This window comes from Corvus kubaryi, unplaced genomic scaffold, assembly GCF_017639235.1.
Source record: "Corvus kubaryi isolate FWS band 111438036 unplaced genomic scaffold, C.kubaryi_AGA036_p1.0 37284, whole genome shotgun sequence".
Lineage (NCBI taxonomy): Eukaryota > Metazoa > Chordata > Aves > Passeriformes > Corvidae > Corvus > Corvus kubaryi.
In genome coordinates this window covers 6227034-6241457 of record NW_024581088.1, presented here as the reverse complement: position 1 = coordinate 6241457, position 14424 = coordinate 6227034, and the positions used below count along the sequence as shown (strand labels likewise).

At 60.7% G+C, this 14424-nt stretch overlaps 2 protein-coding genes across 2 annotated transcripts; both read left to right on the top strand.

Annotated features, from left to right (window-relative positions):
• Window positions 1-70: 70 nt before the first annotated feature.
• LOC121663668 (Rab interacting lysosomal protein) lies at window positions 71-4408 on the top strand. Its single transcript, XM_042026172.1, has 8 exons — window positions 71-329; window positions 865-988; window positions 1438-1559; window positions 1719-1910; window positions 2286-2449; window positions 2560-2682; window positions 3067-3150; window positions 3468-4408. Exons 1-8 carry the CDS (start codon window positions 93-95, stop codon window positions 3622-3624), a joined length of 1203 nt encoding a protein of 400 aa, XP_041882106.1. The 5' UTR covers window positions 71-92; the 3' UTR covers window positions 3625-4408.
• SCARF1 (scavenger receptor class F member 1) lies at window positions 4272-11222 on the top strand. Its single transcript, XM_042026127.1, has 12 exons — window positions 4272-4356; window positions 4985-5310; window positions 5975-6036; window positions 6318-6419; window positions 6531-7056; window positions 7500-7718; window positions 7802-7930; window positions 8027-8130; window positions 8334-8445; window positions 8523-8647; window positions 8792-8926; window positions 9252-11222. Exons 2-12 carry the CDS (start codon window positions 5216-5218, stop codon window positions 10256-10258), a joined length of 2616 nt encoding a protein of 871 aa, XP_041882061.1. The 5' UTR covers window positions 4272-4356; window positions 4985-5215; the 3' UTR covers window positions 10259-11222.
• The last annotated feature ends 3202 nt before the right edge of the window (window positions 11223-14424 follow it).

The following is a 14424-nucleotide window of genomic DNA, read 5'->3' as shown; positions in this document are numbered from 1 at the left end:
GCGCTGCCCGTGAGGTGCCGGTGAGGTCCCGCCTCGGGGGCGGCCCCGGACGGGGCGGGCCGGGCCGGGCGGAGCGTGCGCGGCGCGGGGCGATGGCGGAGCCGCTGTGGCGAACGCCGCCGGGCCGCCTGGCCCCGCCGCACATTTATCGCATGGCGGGGGCCCTGGGCGCCGAGCTGCGCCGCCTCTCCGCCCGCTTCGGGCCCGACGCCGTGGCCGGGCTGGTGCCGCCCGTGGTGCGGCTGCTGGAGCTGCTGGAGGCGCTGGTGGCCCCGCCGGGCGCTGAGGGGGAGGCGCCGGCAGCGCCGGCCGGGCCGCAGGAGGCGGAGGTGAGCGGGGGTCAGGGAGCTGCGCCGGTGGCGCCGAGCCACGCGTGTCCCCGCAGGAGTGGCCGTGGGGACGGCGCCGAGCCGGCTTGTTCCCGTTCCCCGTGGGGACCCGGCTTTGACCCAGCTGCTCCCTTTTCCCAGGGGATGGCTCTGACCCCGCTGTCCTGCCGCCCCTGGGACGGCTCTGATGTGGCTGTTCCCTTCTCCCATGGGATGGCTGTTCCGGCTGTCCCCCTCCCCTGGGACGGCTCTGATCTCGCTGTCCCTGTCCTCTGGTATTGATCTGATCTGCCCGTCCCCATCCCTTGGGATGACTCCGACCTGTCTGGCCCAGTTGTCCCCCACGGGATGGCTCAAACCCAGCTGTCCCCCTTTCCGGGGTGCTGGCTCTGACCCCACTGTCCCCCCTCCCCTGGGAAGCCTCTGACCTGGCTGTCAGCGTCCACTGGAACAGCGCTGACCTGGCTGACCCCTGGCTGACCTGGCTATCACTGCCCCCCGGGGTGGCTCTGATCCGGCTGTCCCCGTCCCCCAGGACCCGGAGCAGAGGCTGTGGGAGGCCGAGCGCCGGGAGCGAGCCCTGCACGGCCGCCTGGCCTGCCTGGAGGAGCAGAACCGCCAGCTCCTGGGGCAGCTTGCAGAGAACCAGTCCCAGGAAGGTGGGTGTCCCAGTGAGTCTGGGGTCCCCCGATGCCACAGGGTGTCCCTGTGGAGTGGCAGGCTGGGTGCAGGGCTGAACCTGTTTCTCTGGAGCCTGGAATGCTGCTCTCCTTTCCCTCACCTTGGAGACCTGTCCTACCAGGGAGCACAGGTGTTACCTTGTTTTGCAAATCACAGGGATCCCAAATCACAGGGATCCCAAACCCCCCTAGCACCTTGAAAGCCCCCAGGAGGGTGGTGGAGGCAGGCACAGGTTGTGGGCTGCTGTGCCAGCACAAGGATGCGTCGGGAATGGTCAAAAACTCTCGGTTCCCTTCTTTCCACTGTTCCTGCTGTGAGATTACCAGGAACAAGTCAGACTTTGCAGAAGCACTGAGGAACTTTGTAGTGTTGTGGGGTTGGAGGAGTCCCTGGACTCTCATTCCTGTCCACCCCTGTCTGGTCTCAGACAGCACGGCACGGAAGGAGCGGGAGGTGATGCTGCGGCTGAAGGAGGTGGTGGACAGGCAGAGGGATGAACTTCGTGCCCAGGCCCACGAGATCGTCTGCAAGAGCCGGGACACAGAGGCGGTGAGGGCGTGGGAGCTCAGGGCTGTGGTGTGCCCAGGGACCTGCTTTCATGTCATATCCCCCCGGGGCTGTCACAGCTGCTGAGCCTGCTGGGGCAGGTGGCACTGATGGCCCTGCATGGGGACACTGCCTCACCTTTGGCTGCCCTGGGCCCTCCAGCTGCAGGAACAGCTCCATCGCTTCATGGCCATGAACGAGGAGCTGCGGCACAAGGTGGCCGTGGTGCAGGCCCAGCTCAAGAGTGCTCTGGAGCAGAAGTCAGACCTGGAGGCTGCGATGCTGCAAAGCCAGAGGGAAATGAGCAGGAGGAGCAGGACAGCCCTGGAGAGCCGGCGCCCAGAGCCTGGTGTGGTGAGTCTCAGCTGTGGCCTCGCTGCTGCTGGACATCACCAGTGCTGACCCCACATTTCCAGCCCTGTGTGGAGCTTTTGGCACACCCAGACCTGCTGGCTGCCAGCTGGACAGGGCTGCACAAGGAAACCCCACGGCTGAAAACTGAATCGTGCAGTGTCTGCAACAGGTGGAGCAAGATGAGGTGATAGGAGTTAACGCCCGGTGGGACACAGAGGATGAGGAGGGTTTTCCCCGTGTGGTGATGGGCAGTGGTTGCTGGTTGAGATGGGGGCATTCCTGGGACTTTTCCATTTCTGCCTGCACGTGCACCCAGACTTTGGGTGCGGGTTTTGAGGTCTCTGCTTGCCTGCTGACTCTTTCCATCCCCTCCAGGAGGGAGCCCTGTCACCCTCAGAGGAGCCGCAGCACCAGGATGGGGACAGGAGCCCTGCTCACTGCTGCTTCTCCAAGGAAGAGCTGCAGCAGATCCTGCAAGAGCGGAACGAGCTGAAGACCAACCTGTTCTTGGTGCAGGAGGAACTGGCCTATTACCAGAGGTGAGTCCTGGCCCTGCAGCCACCCCTGGCCCATCAGAGGCTGCTCCCACCACAGTCAGGGCAGAATCTTCCCCAGCCTCTTGGTTAACCAGCTGGCTGCTTTTTGCCAGGGAGCTGCTGAATGAGGAGAGAATTCCCAGCTTCTTCTTGGACGCAATGAAGTCAAATATCAAAAAACAGAGGAAAAAAATCAGAGCCAAAATGCTGGGAACGGCAGAGGAGTCGGCGAGCAGGTGAGTCAGGCTGGGTGCTGGGATCCTCCCGTGCAGGGTGGGTGCTGGCTGGCCTGCTCCAGTGTTTCCATGTGTGTTATGCCCTGGAAAGGAACTTCCCCAAGCCCAGAGCTGCCTCCTCCCTCCAGAGATTAAAGGTTTGATGTCTGCGGTTGATGTGTTGCTCTGGCATAGCTGTGCTACAGGGGCTGGGCTTTGTGTTGCAATTTGTGTGTCCCTGTCACCAGTCAGGCATGGCCTGGCCAAATGCCACTTGTCCCTGCATGCATGTGACAAAAGGGAGGCGAGGTGGTGGCTCTGGGAGCCCTGGACAAACTCCAGAGTGGGTCCAGCATTTGCTGCTGTGGCTCAGTGCAGGTTTACCCCCATTTCTTTGTGCTGCAGCGATGAAGAGGAGGGCTCCTGGCTCCCAGGTCATGGCACAGACTGTGTGGATGCTCAGCCTCCAGAATCCAAAATTAGGAGCTTGTAAGTTTGCTCCTGTGCTGGCAGGGATGGGAGGCTCTGCCAGCAGAGAGGTTTGGGGCTTGGCTGGGACCTGGCACCTGTTGAGTTGGATGTGATGGGAACAGAGTCAGCAGGCTGGTGCAGGGCTGGCAGGGATGCTGCCGAAACAGGGGTTGTTGTTTTAGGGGGATCTGCCTTGTACTGGGTGCCCCATGCTCCCCAGGTCCGCAGCTGGGCTGTCCCCTGCTGCCACCACCAAACACAGAGGGAGGTTGGGATTCCACATTCTCCCCAGGGAGGTTCTTCTCCCCCACAGCCCTTTTCTGCTCTCTCTGCAGTTTTGGGCTGTGGTATCAAGGCAGCAGCAAAGACCCATCCACATCCAGCTGCTCCGGAACCTGGGAAATCATCGACTCGCTGGACACGCAGCTGGAGCCAGAGCGAGAGAGCAAGGCAGGGTCCAGCTCCCCTGACAGAGCCATGGCACCCCTCTGACCCCACGGGAGTGGGAGCAGGATCTGGCCTCGCAGCAGAGCTTCCTGGATCCTCTTCTTCCAGTGGCTTCAAGAGCAGCATGGCAGCCCTGGCACTTCCCCATGCTGTGGTGGTGGCGAAGCCACAGTGTGGGCAGATTCCTGCAAACCCACTGGGACACTTGGATGTGGGGTGCCAGCCTGGCATGGGACAGCTCAGCACCTCTGGGCATCTCTGCCCACCAGCCACCCTTTCACTGTGCCCATGGCTTAACTACAGGGGGTCCCTCACAGCTGTGCCCCCTCCCCACTGCTCCCTGCTTGCAGCTCAGCATGGTGGGAGTCTGCACCCTCTTCTGCTCCACACCCCAGAAGGGATCCATGGATCTTCCCATCCACTGGTGGCTCTTTGCAAACCCCTCTGCTCACAGCCCAGGATTCCATTGCCCCCATCCTGCTCTGTGGGGGTGTTTTACCTCACCCCTTTCTGTCTCTACCTCCCCAATCCCTGCAATGTGAAGGTCCAGTTGGGGTGTCCTGGGGTCAGCACACGGCTGGGAGGGGCTGAGCACACTGCACTGGGTGTCCCCGTGCTCCTGTGGCTGGGAGCCATCAGGACCAGCACCACCAGGGCCACTCCTTTTAGGCATGAGGTGAATCAGTTTTGTACTGGGACCCTTCCTGCCACTACTGGGACCTGGCAGGCTGGAACAATCCTTGTGTTCATGGGGGCGAGCCAGTCCCCTCAGATCAGGTACTTTCTACCTTTAAATTGGAAATAAATCAGTCTCTTGCTTCTCCTCTGAGGTTCTGGCTGCAGCCTCTGCTTGGGAAGGGCTGGGTGATGCTCTGGGATTTCCCTCACCATTCTCCAGTGTAGCCACTGATGGCTGTGACCCCTGAGCCCCTTTTGGTGGGGAGGGAGCTCCAGGGGGGTGACCCCACAGTGCTGGGCATGGAGGAGTTAATTCCTGCATGGCCAAGGGGAGCACTGTGCTTCCAACCCGGAGCCCCCCCGGCTGAGCCGGCCTCGGGTAGGAAAAAGGTGTTTCCTGTGCATCTGCTGACACAAAGCTCCTGGGGATGTCGAGGTGGGACAGTGGCCAGCAGCCCTTCAAAGGCTAACATAGGTCAGGCTGTGTTGCCATGGGGCACAAGGGGATCCTCCTCTGGGCCCCTGCTGGGGGCTGGCAGTGCCATGGGGTGGCTCGTGGCTGAGGCAGGGGGTGGCACTGGACACCTTGTTTGGGTTGGGGGGACGTTGGCTAAAGCAGCTTTGGGGGCGATGGTGGATGGCACGGGGGGAGTGGGTGAGATGTTCAGGCAGGTACCAGCCCCTGTGTGGCTGTGCCCAGTCCCAGGATTCCCCTTTTTGGTGATAGGGTGGCAGCCAGGGCCAAAAATAGCCCGTGCAGCAGCATTCCCTGCTCCCCCTCCCCGCCGCACCCCTGACGTCTGGATCGGGGCGCCTCCTCCCACGTTTCCTCAGGAAGAAACCCAAGGCTGGAGGGAGGAAGAGGCCGCACCACAGGAGGGACGGGACAGACGGGACAGAAGGACACCAGCGTGGGGCTGGGGAGCCACCAGGACAGGGGCCCTGGTGCCCTGCTGGAATGGGGAGCGCCCGGCCCATCCTCTGCCTCCAGCTGTGGCTGTGGGTGCAGAGCTCTGCCCAGGAGCTCGACCCTGAGGGCAGCAATGTCTGCAGGTAGGTGCCATGGGGGTCCCGCCTTGTGCCCCTTCATCTCCTGGGGCCTCTCAGCAGCCCCACAGGGTGTTGTCCATCTCTCCTTCCGTGGACAGAGATGTGCAGCCTGGCACGGGATGGGTGCAGAGGCTGGGGTGATGCCGGGGAGCGTGGTTGGGCACGTCTGGGTGTTTGGGGCACCAGACCCCTTCTGCAGGGTTTATTTCTCATTCCTGAGCACAGGGCAACGGGGCAATACGGGACCCCTGGCAAAACTCACTGTGGGTGTAGCAAACCCCAAAGTGCTTTGGGAGCTGATGTCCTCTGAATTGGCTGCCACGTTGCCTCTCCCATTGTCTCCCATCAGCGGTGACGCCTTTCGCTGCCTTCACTCAGTGCCTCATTTCTGCACTGCTGGCGAAGCTTTGAGCCTCACCCAGGGCATGGGACTCAGTCAAGGGCTCCGTGGGGGCATTCCCAGCACTCCGGGCAGGCCAGCCCCACCGCCCACTCGGGCTGCAGCCTCTTAAATTTCCTTCTATTTTGCTGGTTTCCTTCCGGAGCGTTGCCCTGGGGGCCGCGCCGCCTTCTCAGCACTGGGGCGAGGATCGCTTCTCCTTGGCCGAGGCCATGAAGCCACCCTGGCCCCCCAGCCCTGGCTGACACCCCCCGGTCTCTCCCGCAGGTTCCCGGCCGGCCCGGCGTGCTGTCCCGGCTGGAAGCAGGACGGGAGGCAGTGCACGGTCGGTGAGTGATGGATGGGGATGAATCCCGAAGCGTGGTCCCCACGCTCATCCAGGCGGATCCTCTGAGTGATGGGGGCAGCCCTGCAGCTCTGTTCGAGCCGTGCCAGTGGGGTCGTGCCCCGTGGGGAGCCCCGAAGCTGCTGATGGTGCTGCGGCTGAGCCAGAGGGATGGAGTGGGAAGCGGGATGGTGGTTTCTCTGGGAATGCTGTTCCTGCGGGAGGTGGGTGAGTGGCCAGACTGGGGAGGCCAGAGAGTGCTGAGTGCCTTTCCTGTCCCGACAGCCGTGTGCGAGGGGGAGGACGCCTGCAGGGAGGGCGAGGTGTGCCTGAAACCCGGGCTCTGCCGCTGCAAACCCGGCTTCTTCGGAGCAGACTGCAGTTCCCGTGAGTGTCCCCCCCGCGCTCAGCCTCTGCCATCCCCCTTTAAAGCCAGCTGGATGCTCGAGGGGGCTGCCGGGCTTCCCCCCATCCTGGCTGTGTCCTTTCCCCCCGCAGGCTGCCCCGAGCAGTACTGGGGCCACGACTGCAAGCAGAGCTGCCCGTGCCACCCCAACGGGCGCTGCGACCCCGTGAGCGGCCACTGCACCTGCGACCCCAACCACTGGGGAGGGCTCTGCCAGTTCTCCTGCCAGTGCGGCCCCCACGGCCGCTGCGACCCCCTGACCGGCGCCTGCCACTGCGAGCCGGGCTGGTGGGCACCCAGCTGCAGGAAGCAATGCCAGTGCAACCCCTCCACGTCCCACTGCGACCCCCTGAGCGGGCTGTGCCGCTGCCTGCCGGGCTGGTGGGGCAGGAGGTGCAGCTTCAAGTGCTCCTGCAACATCTCGCCCTGCGCGCAGGAGACGGGCAAGTGCGAGTGCCTGGCTGGCTTCTGGGGACCGGCGTGCCAGCGGCGCTGCGACTGCGGGCGCGGCTCCTGCAGTCCCCTCACCGGCCACTGCACCTGCGAGCCCGGCTACCAGGGCAGGAGCTGCCGGGACCCTTGTCCGGCAGGGAAATACGGATCTCAGTGCGTGCACAGGTGAGGTGGGGGAGCAGGGGGGATCCAGCGGGGCTGCAGTCAGATCTTGGGGGAAGTCACTGCGCTGGTGTCTGTCCCTTTGGTTGGGCAGGGAGACCTGTCCTGGAGGTTTGGGCATCCCAGGTCAGATGCAGCATCAGCGTTGCCCCAAAAGAAACACTTCACTATTGCCAGCAGAAAGTGTCACCCTAAAATCTGGTCGTCCTTAGTCCCGCTCCCCATGGTGATAAAGCAGCACCTCCCAACTCAGAACATTCTGTGATTCTGCTGCCCTCCTCTCCTCTTGCTACCACAGAGCATTAGGCACCCCTGTGTATTTCCCCTTGGTCCAAAATGATGCTCAGTGATTGTGTGGGGTGAAACCTGCTTTTTGTGAGGTGAAACCTGCTTCTTAGAGGTACAAGGGTGGCTTTTGTGACCTCGATGCCTCTCTGCCCACACAGCTGTGGGAGCTGCAAGCGCAGCCAGCCCTGCTCACCCGTGGATGGCTTCTGCCTGGCCTGCCAGCCTGGCTGGAACGGGACCCTCTGCAAGGATCCCTGTGCTCCTGGATTCCATGGGGAGGGCTGCCTCCAGGCGTGTCCCCGCTGCCAGCACGGGGAGCCCTGTGACCCCCAGACTGGGTCCTGCCTGCGCTGTGATCCTGGCTGGACAGGACCCAGGTATGCCCAGGGTGAGGCCACCAGTCCCTGTGGGTGTCCCTGCTGCGGGGTGCAGTCACTGATGCTTTGCTCTGTTTTGACAGCTGCAACAGCTCCTGCCCCGTGGGCACCTTTGGTGATGGCTGCCAGTTCCTCTGCCCCGAGTGTGTTTCAGGGAGCTGTGACCCTGTGACAGGAGTTTGCATCTGCCAGGCAGGCTACTGGGGAGACAGGTAACGCCAGGGAAACACTGGGATAACACTGGGAGTGGGGCAGGGCTGGAGCCTCGCTCTCTCTGGGGCATTTCCCTCCTTTCCTCTCTCTTCCAGCTGCAATGACACCTGTCCTGAGGGGTATTTTGGAGTGAATTGTTCCTCGCCCTGCCAGTGCTCCTGGGGGACCTGCGACCCTGTGCAGGGGGACTGTGTGCTGAGTAAGATCAACCTCACATTTACTCCTTGGCACTGGGCAAGGGATGGTCGCATCCTCACTGGGGAAGGTGCTGGGAGCCTGGGATGTATCCTAGTGCCTCCTGGCCCCGCCAGGAGTTGTCAGCTCCTGTGCTCTCTGTGCAGGGCTGTTCTACGGGCATCACAGCCACAGGACACGCCAGACTCAACCCATCTCCTCACACAGGTCTGAAGGACCACAGAGCCCTTGCAGCCGCCATCCTCGTCCCTCTCCTGCTGCTGCTGCTCTGTGTCGCCTGCTGCTGCTGTGGAGCTGGCCCAGCAGATGCCAGAGACAGGTATTTTTTCATATTTTTCAGCCTTTGACACAAAACCCCACCTCCTGTGTCCCTTGATGTCCATCTCTGCTCTGCAGGGCGGCTGTGCCGGACGATGATGTGCTGGCCAGGATGAAGCACCGTGTGCAGGGGGTGCTGGCGAACCTCAGTGCCCTGATGCCCTGCTTTAACCTGGGCGGCTCGAAACTTCCCAAAGTCACGGGTAAGAAAAGCAGAGCTGCCAACAGCACTTCCAGAAGGTCACCCTGCCCTCTCTGCAGTGTCACTATTGGGGGAGAGCCTGAAACCCCTCTCCCCCAAGTACCCCAGGGTGCCCAAGCTCAGCTGGGTGTCTTCTCCTCCCCAGTTTCCCATCACGACACAGAAATCCCCTTCAACCCCAGCTTCATCGAGCCACCATCGTCTGCGTGGGTTTCAGACAGCTCCTTCTCCTCCTTCGACACTGACGAGGGACCCGAGTATTCCGTCCCTCCCAGAGAAGGTGACGCCCAGCCCATGGCTGCTCCTCCTCCTCCTCCTCTCTGATCACCTCTGGGCCGCCGGGGTCAATCCTGGCCTTCCCAGGGAGGTGTGCTTGGCACAGACAGTGTTTATTTCCAAACCCTTGTTTCCCTGTCTGCAGGGCTGTGTCTGGCCTCGTGCCATGGGACGTGCCCAGTGGGACAACCTCATTTCACAACCTCCTCCCTGGGAAACGATCCCAGGCACAATGCTGTTGCATCAGCTCCTGTCCCAGTGTCCCCAGTTATGTCCCCGGGCACGGTGGCAGCTCTGGCAGCCGTAACACGTGTCACCTTGTCCCACAGGCATCCCGCTGCTGGGCGGGGCTGAGTTGCAGGATGGAGCATCCCCCCCAGGCGAGGCGCTCCCGGACCCGTCTGCCTTCGACTCCGAGGATGTCTCGCAGCCCTTCGCCATCCCCCGCACCTCCAGCATCGCCAAGGCCAAGCGACCCTCTGTGTCCTTCGCCGAGGGGACAAAATTCGGGGCGGCCGAGACCCCCAGCCCCAGCCGGAAGCCCAAAGCCCCGTGGGGCCCGTCCAGGCTGACCCCACCGCCGGGGGATGTGGCGGCCGAGCCCCCCAGCGAGCGCCCGGCCAGCGATTGCTATGAGAACCCCGAGCCCCTCAGCAAGGGGGACGAAAGCCACCGGCCATCGCCTCGGGCCACCCCGGGGGGACGCCGCAGGGTAGTGTCCAGCACCAGGCACGTGGCCCAGAGAGTGGAGGCGCTGGAAGCAGCTGCGAAATCCGGCAGCTGGGAGGCCAAGGGGAAGGAGCCCAACGTCACCACGATCTACATGATGGTGGGAACGGCCGGGCAGGACCCCAAGGCGGAGGGGACTGGCGAGGGAGCGGTCCAGGCTGTGCTGAAGCGTCTGGGCAGCTTGCAGAAGGGCAAGTGGGCTGCGAAGGAGGAGCCCAAGGTGAGGAGGAGCATGGAGGCCATCCAGAAACCTCCTCGCCGGGCTCTGGCACAGCGCAGGGACTCGGAGAACAGCTCCAAGCAGAGGGAGAGTGTCCCGGGGGCTCCTGCCGAGTCAGCCCCTGGCAAGCACCAGCATCCGGCTGCAAAGAGACTGTCCCTCCTCCTTGCATCTCTCTCATCAAAAAACACGGGTGCCCAGGACGGGGCCAGCGAAGCCGTAGGTGCCACAGAGAAGGGCAAAAGCCCTGAGTTAGTTGGCAGCCTCGAAAGGAAGGGAGAGGCTGCCGCGGAGGAAGAGCCGAAATACGAGAATGTGGCCAGCAGCGGTGCTGATTCGCCCTCCGGCCCCGGCAAAGAGCTGCCGGCCACCCCTCCGGCCACCTGAGCCACCGCCGCCCGGGCTGGGTCCGCGGGAGCCACGGGGCTCCACAGCCACTCCGCGCTGTGAACTGGAGAAGCATCGAGCCTTCCTGGTGATCCCGTCCCTGTCCTCCGTCCTGTGTGGCTGCTCTGGACCCTCGCTGGAGCCACAGCAGGGGCAGCGTGTGGGGTTGTGGTGCTTGAGGGCTGTTTTCTGCTCCCCGCTGCCCCAGCAGCCCCATTTGTGTCTGCACAGCCCCAGGGGACAGGGGACAGCGATGCTCTGGATGCTGTGGTGGCATCCTCAAGTCCCTGTCACCACTAGGGGCACACCCAGTGTAGGGCTGCTGAGTGCTCAGCTGGGAAATGCCTGCATAAAATCCAGTCCTACCCCATCGGTTTTCACCTTTCCCTGTCCCAATTCCAGTGATACAGCTCGGAGCCTCTTGCTGTAAAGGTGCTTCTCGCTGAAGGGGATTATTTCGTGGAGCTGGGCTGAGGAGAGATGATGGGCTGTCACAAGCGGCTTCAGAGAAAATTAATTTTAGCTGCTTATCTCAAAGGGTATCTGGGTCTGTGGGGGTTTATCTGTGTGGCTCTGGCTTCTGTGGAAGGCCCTGGCTGCCTTTGCTTCCATGTGGAAAAGCTCGTGGCAGGACACAGGGTGTAGTGACAGCATTTTAAACTCCACACGGTTCCAAGCTGCAGTTGTGCAAACGTGGCAGCTGGGCAGTGACCATCAACCTGTGCACCTGGCGCCGTGCTGATAAGGATGGAAGTTGCCTGGAAAACGGGATTTCCGCGGGTGCCCTAAGTTCCTGCCACCTCCCACGCCTCATTCCTGCTGTAAAGGTGGTTGAGATCCCAAAGAGGATTTGCCGAGTGATCTGGTTTTAGATGTATCTAAGTAGTAAAAGGTTTTTGTGTATTTTTTCTGTTATCTCGTGTGGCGTGAAAGCCTCAAAATGAAAATTAAATGCCCTTCAGGAGATGGGTTTCCCAGCCACCCTCTGAGTCAAAGACACAACCAGAAATATTCTCCAGAGTGTGGAAACTGTCAGCAGCCTTAGGCTTTCCATTTTGGGGGATTTAAAAAATTTTCTGGCTCTGTTGAATTCTGAATTCTCACTCACTGAGCTGAGCCCTGTGCAGAGCCCAAGACTGGAGTGCAGGGGCAATGTGAGTGGGCTGTGAATGTCCAGAGCCCCTCTTCTGCAGCCTGCACCTCACACATCATGTGCAGAGCTCTACGTGCATCCTTCTGGTCCAGCACTGTTTGGCTGGGGTTCAGGCTTTGGGGTGTTTCAGAAAACACAGTGTGTTTTGCTTTTTCCCTTTTGCTTTCTGTGGGTGCTTCTGCACAGCACAAGGCACCAAATCCCCACGGTCTGATGTGGCTGAAACTTCCAGTTTTGCAGCCAGCACGAAGCACCCTTTCCTGCAGTGGAATCATCTGCTGCTGTGATTGTAACACCAAATATTCTGGCATCCAAATAAAACTGCTCATCCTGGCAGGACTGGAGCAGCAGCCTGTTCTGCACAGGCTTGCTTTTGGCACCATTTATGACAGAGGCAGGGACAGTCCCACGTTTGATTTATAAGCAGCCGTTTTTGTCCCTAATGGGGTGGATGTTTTGAGCCTGTGTGCTGAGCAGTGCACACTATGTGAGCCAGTTCACTTTGGGTACTCATGTAAACAGCTGACAACAACCTGATAGTCTTCGTGCTGCTCAAACCAGTGAGAAAACGCTGCTGCTGGGAGAACCTTCTGTGTCCACAGAGCCAGGATGTTTCCCCTGCTTGAAGATGAAGCATCTTGGCCCTGTCTGGGCGGTGAAAGGGAAACGAGCTGCAGATTTCCAGTGTGCGGCTGCCCATGCACACGCCTGCAGCGTGGCTGCACTGGTGTCTTCTTGATGGGGATGCTTCCGTCGGCTGTGCCAGGGGTTTAGTTCTGGATGTGGGAGGTCTGCAAGGCAGAGCTGGTGGGTGAGGGAGGGGGGAATCTCTTCCCGTGCTAGATTTCTGACTTTCCAAAGCTGCTGCAGTGGTTGAAAGGCAGGCAGTGGGAAGGGATCCGTGTGCAGCTGCTGTCTGTAAGCAGAGAGGTGTCTGTGTGCTCTGCTTGGACAGGAGCAGAGGCTGGAGCTGTTCCTGGCATCTGTCCCATGGTGATCTGTCCTTGTCATCTTGTCAGCCTTGTCATCTTTCCCAAACTGCCCAAGCCTCCTGCCCAGTGGCTCTGCCAGAGCAGGAGCTATCACCTTCCTTCTAGCTTCAACTCATTCCTGGCCAATTTCTAAAAATATGTGCTCTGGTGCTTTACTCACTCTCTGGGGTATTTATAGCTGGCCATGGACGACCTGATAGCATGTCTCAAGAACACTGAGCCCATGTGGCAAAGGGTTTGTTCCCCAAACAGCCTCCTAATCCTCCTCATGCTTCTCCCTATGACAGATCTTGTTTCTTGGACACAGAAGCTGTGTGCTGCGGTCTCAGCCTTCCTCTACCTCGGTTAAAGGTCTTGTGCTGTCTCAGCCTTCCTCTACCTCTGTTAAACACCTGGCACGTATCCAGGCTGCTTTGTTTTCTTTGGGCTTTTTGTTTGTTTGTTTGCATTGGCTTAAATCCACTTTCCAGCTGTTGAATCGTTTGACCCTTCTCCCACAGCCAAGGCCGAGGAGTTTCCTCTTCCCGTCTGCCACAGGGATGGAGCAGTAGGGACATGTCCGTTTGTCTGGGCCCTCTGCTTCCTCTGGGGTGTTTACCTGCCACAAATACTGGTTTTCATCTCCTCTGGCTGAGAAAATATCCCCTGAAAAGGTTCTAGGGATACATGGCCACGTCCTCTGACCCAGGATGTCGCTAATGAGGGACAGATTTATGGCAGGTCTAGAAATACCTCAGAGGAATGCTCTAAAAAATAATTTAACAGAAAAAAAGAGGGCAGAGCTCTGGTGAAGTCAGATGTGAAGCTGGCTTGTGATGATATTACTTTTATTTCATGAAACTGGGCTGCATCCCCAGCAGTGTGACCAACAGGTTCAGTGAGGGGATTTTCCTCCTTTACTCTGCTCCCCGGAGGTCCCAGCTGGAGTACTGTGAACACCCTAACATGACGTGGATGTCATTGGAGCGAGTCCAGAGGATGCCACAAAGATGATCAGAGGCTGGAGCACCTCTGCTACAGATAAAGGCTGAGAGAGCTGGGGGTGTTCAGCCTGGAGAAGGGTGCAAGAAGACTTTACAGCACTTCCAGTGCCTAAAGGGGATCCCAGAGAGCTGGACAGGGACTTGGGACAAGGAATGGAGTGACAGGACAAGGCGGAATGGATGACAGAGGGTATGGTTAGATGGGATATTGGGAAGAAATTCTTTGCGGTGAGACCCTGGGACAGGTAACCCAGAGAAGCTGTGGCTGCCCCATCCCTGGAACTGTCCAAGGCCAGGTTGGATGGGGCTTGGAGCAACCTGGTCTGGTGGAAGGTGTCCCTGCTCATGGCAGGGGTTGGAATCAGATGATCTTTTAGGCTCCTTCCAATGCAAATCTTTCTGTGACTCTTTGAATGAGCAGTGTTGTGGGCTGGGGCATCTCGAGGGCTCATTGCCCCTGTCTGGCTGTGCCATGAGGGTGGTCAGCCCCGGGCTGTGTTGGATGCCTGCTCCCAAAATGCCCTTTAAACCGGGGGGAGCAGCTTCTCTGGTCCCTCCCTGGTCACAGGAGCAGGACAGGTGGGCTTCGCAGGACAGACGCTGTGCCTGTACCCACAGCAGCTGGGCAATGCCGCGGGTGCCGTTCCCGACACGGCTTCCCGTGCTCAGCGGGGCTGTGCTCACAGCAGCTCACCGTTCCGCGGCCAGCGCGGGGCGACTCCCTCGGCTTCCGCCCGGGGCCGGCGGGAGAGCGGCGGAGAGCGGCAGCGAACCCCGCGGGGCATTCCCCGCTGTCCCCGCGCCGTGCCGGGCGGGGGAGCCGCATCACCGCCCGCCGCCGATCCCTTTTCCCTGGAAGGCGGCGAGCCCGACCACCGCTCGGGTGCCGCTGTGGCCGGGGCCGCGAGCGGGTGTCCCCGAGGAGGGTCCGTGTGTACGGCTGTGTTTGTGTGTGTGTGTTTGTGTGTGTGTGTGTGTGTTTGTGTGTGTCTGTGTGTCTGTGTGTCCCGTTCGGCCCCGTGCCCAGCCCCGGTTGTC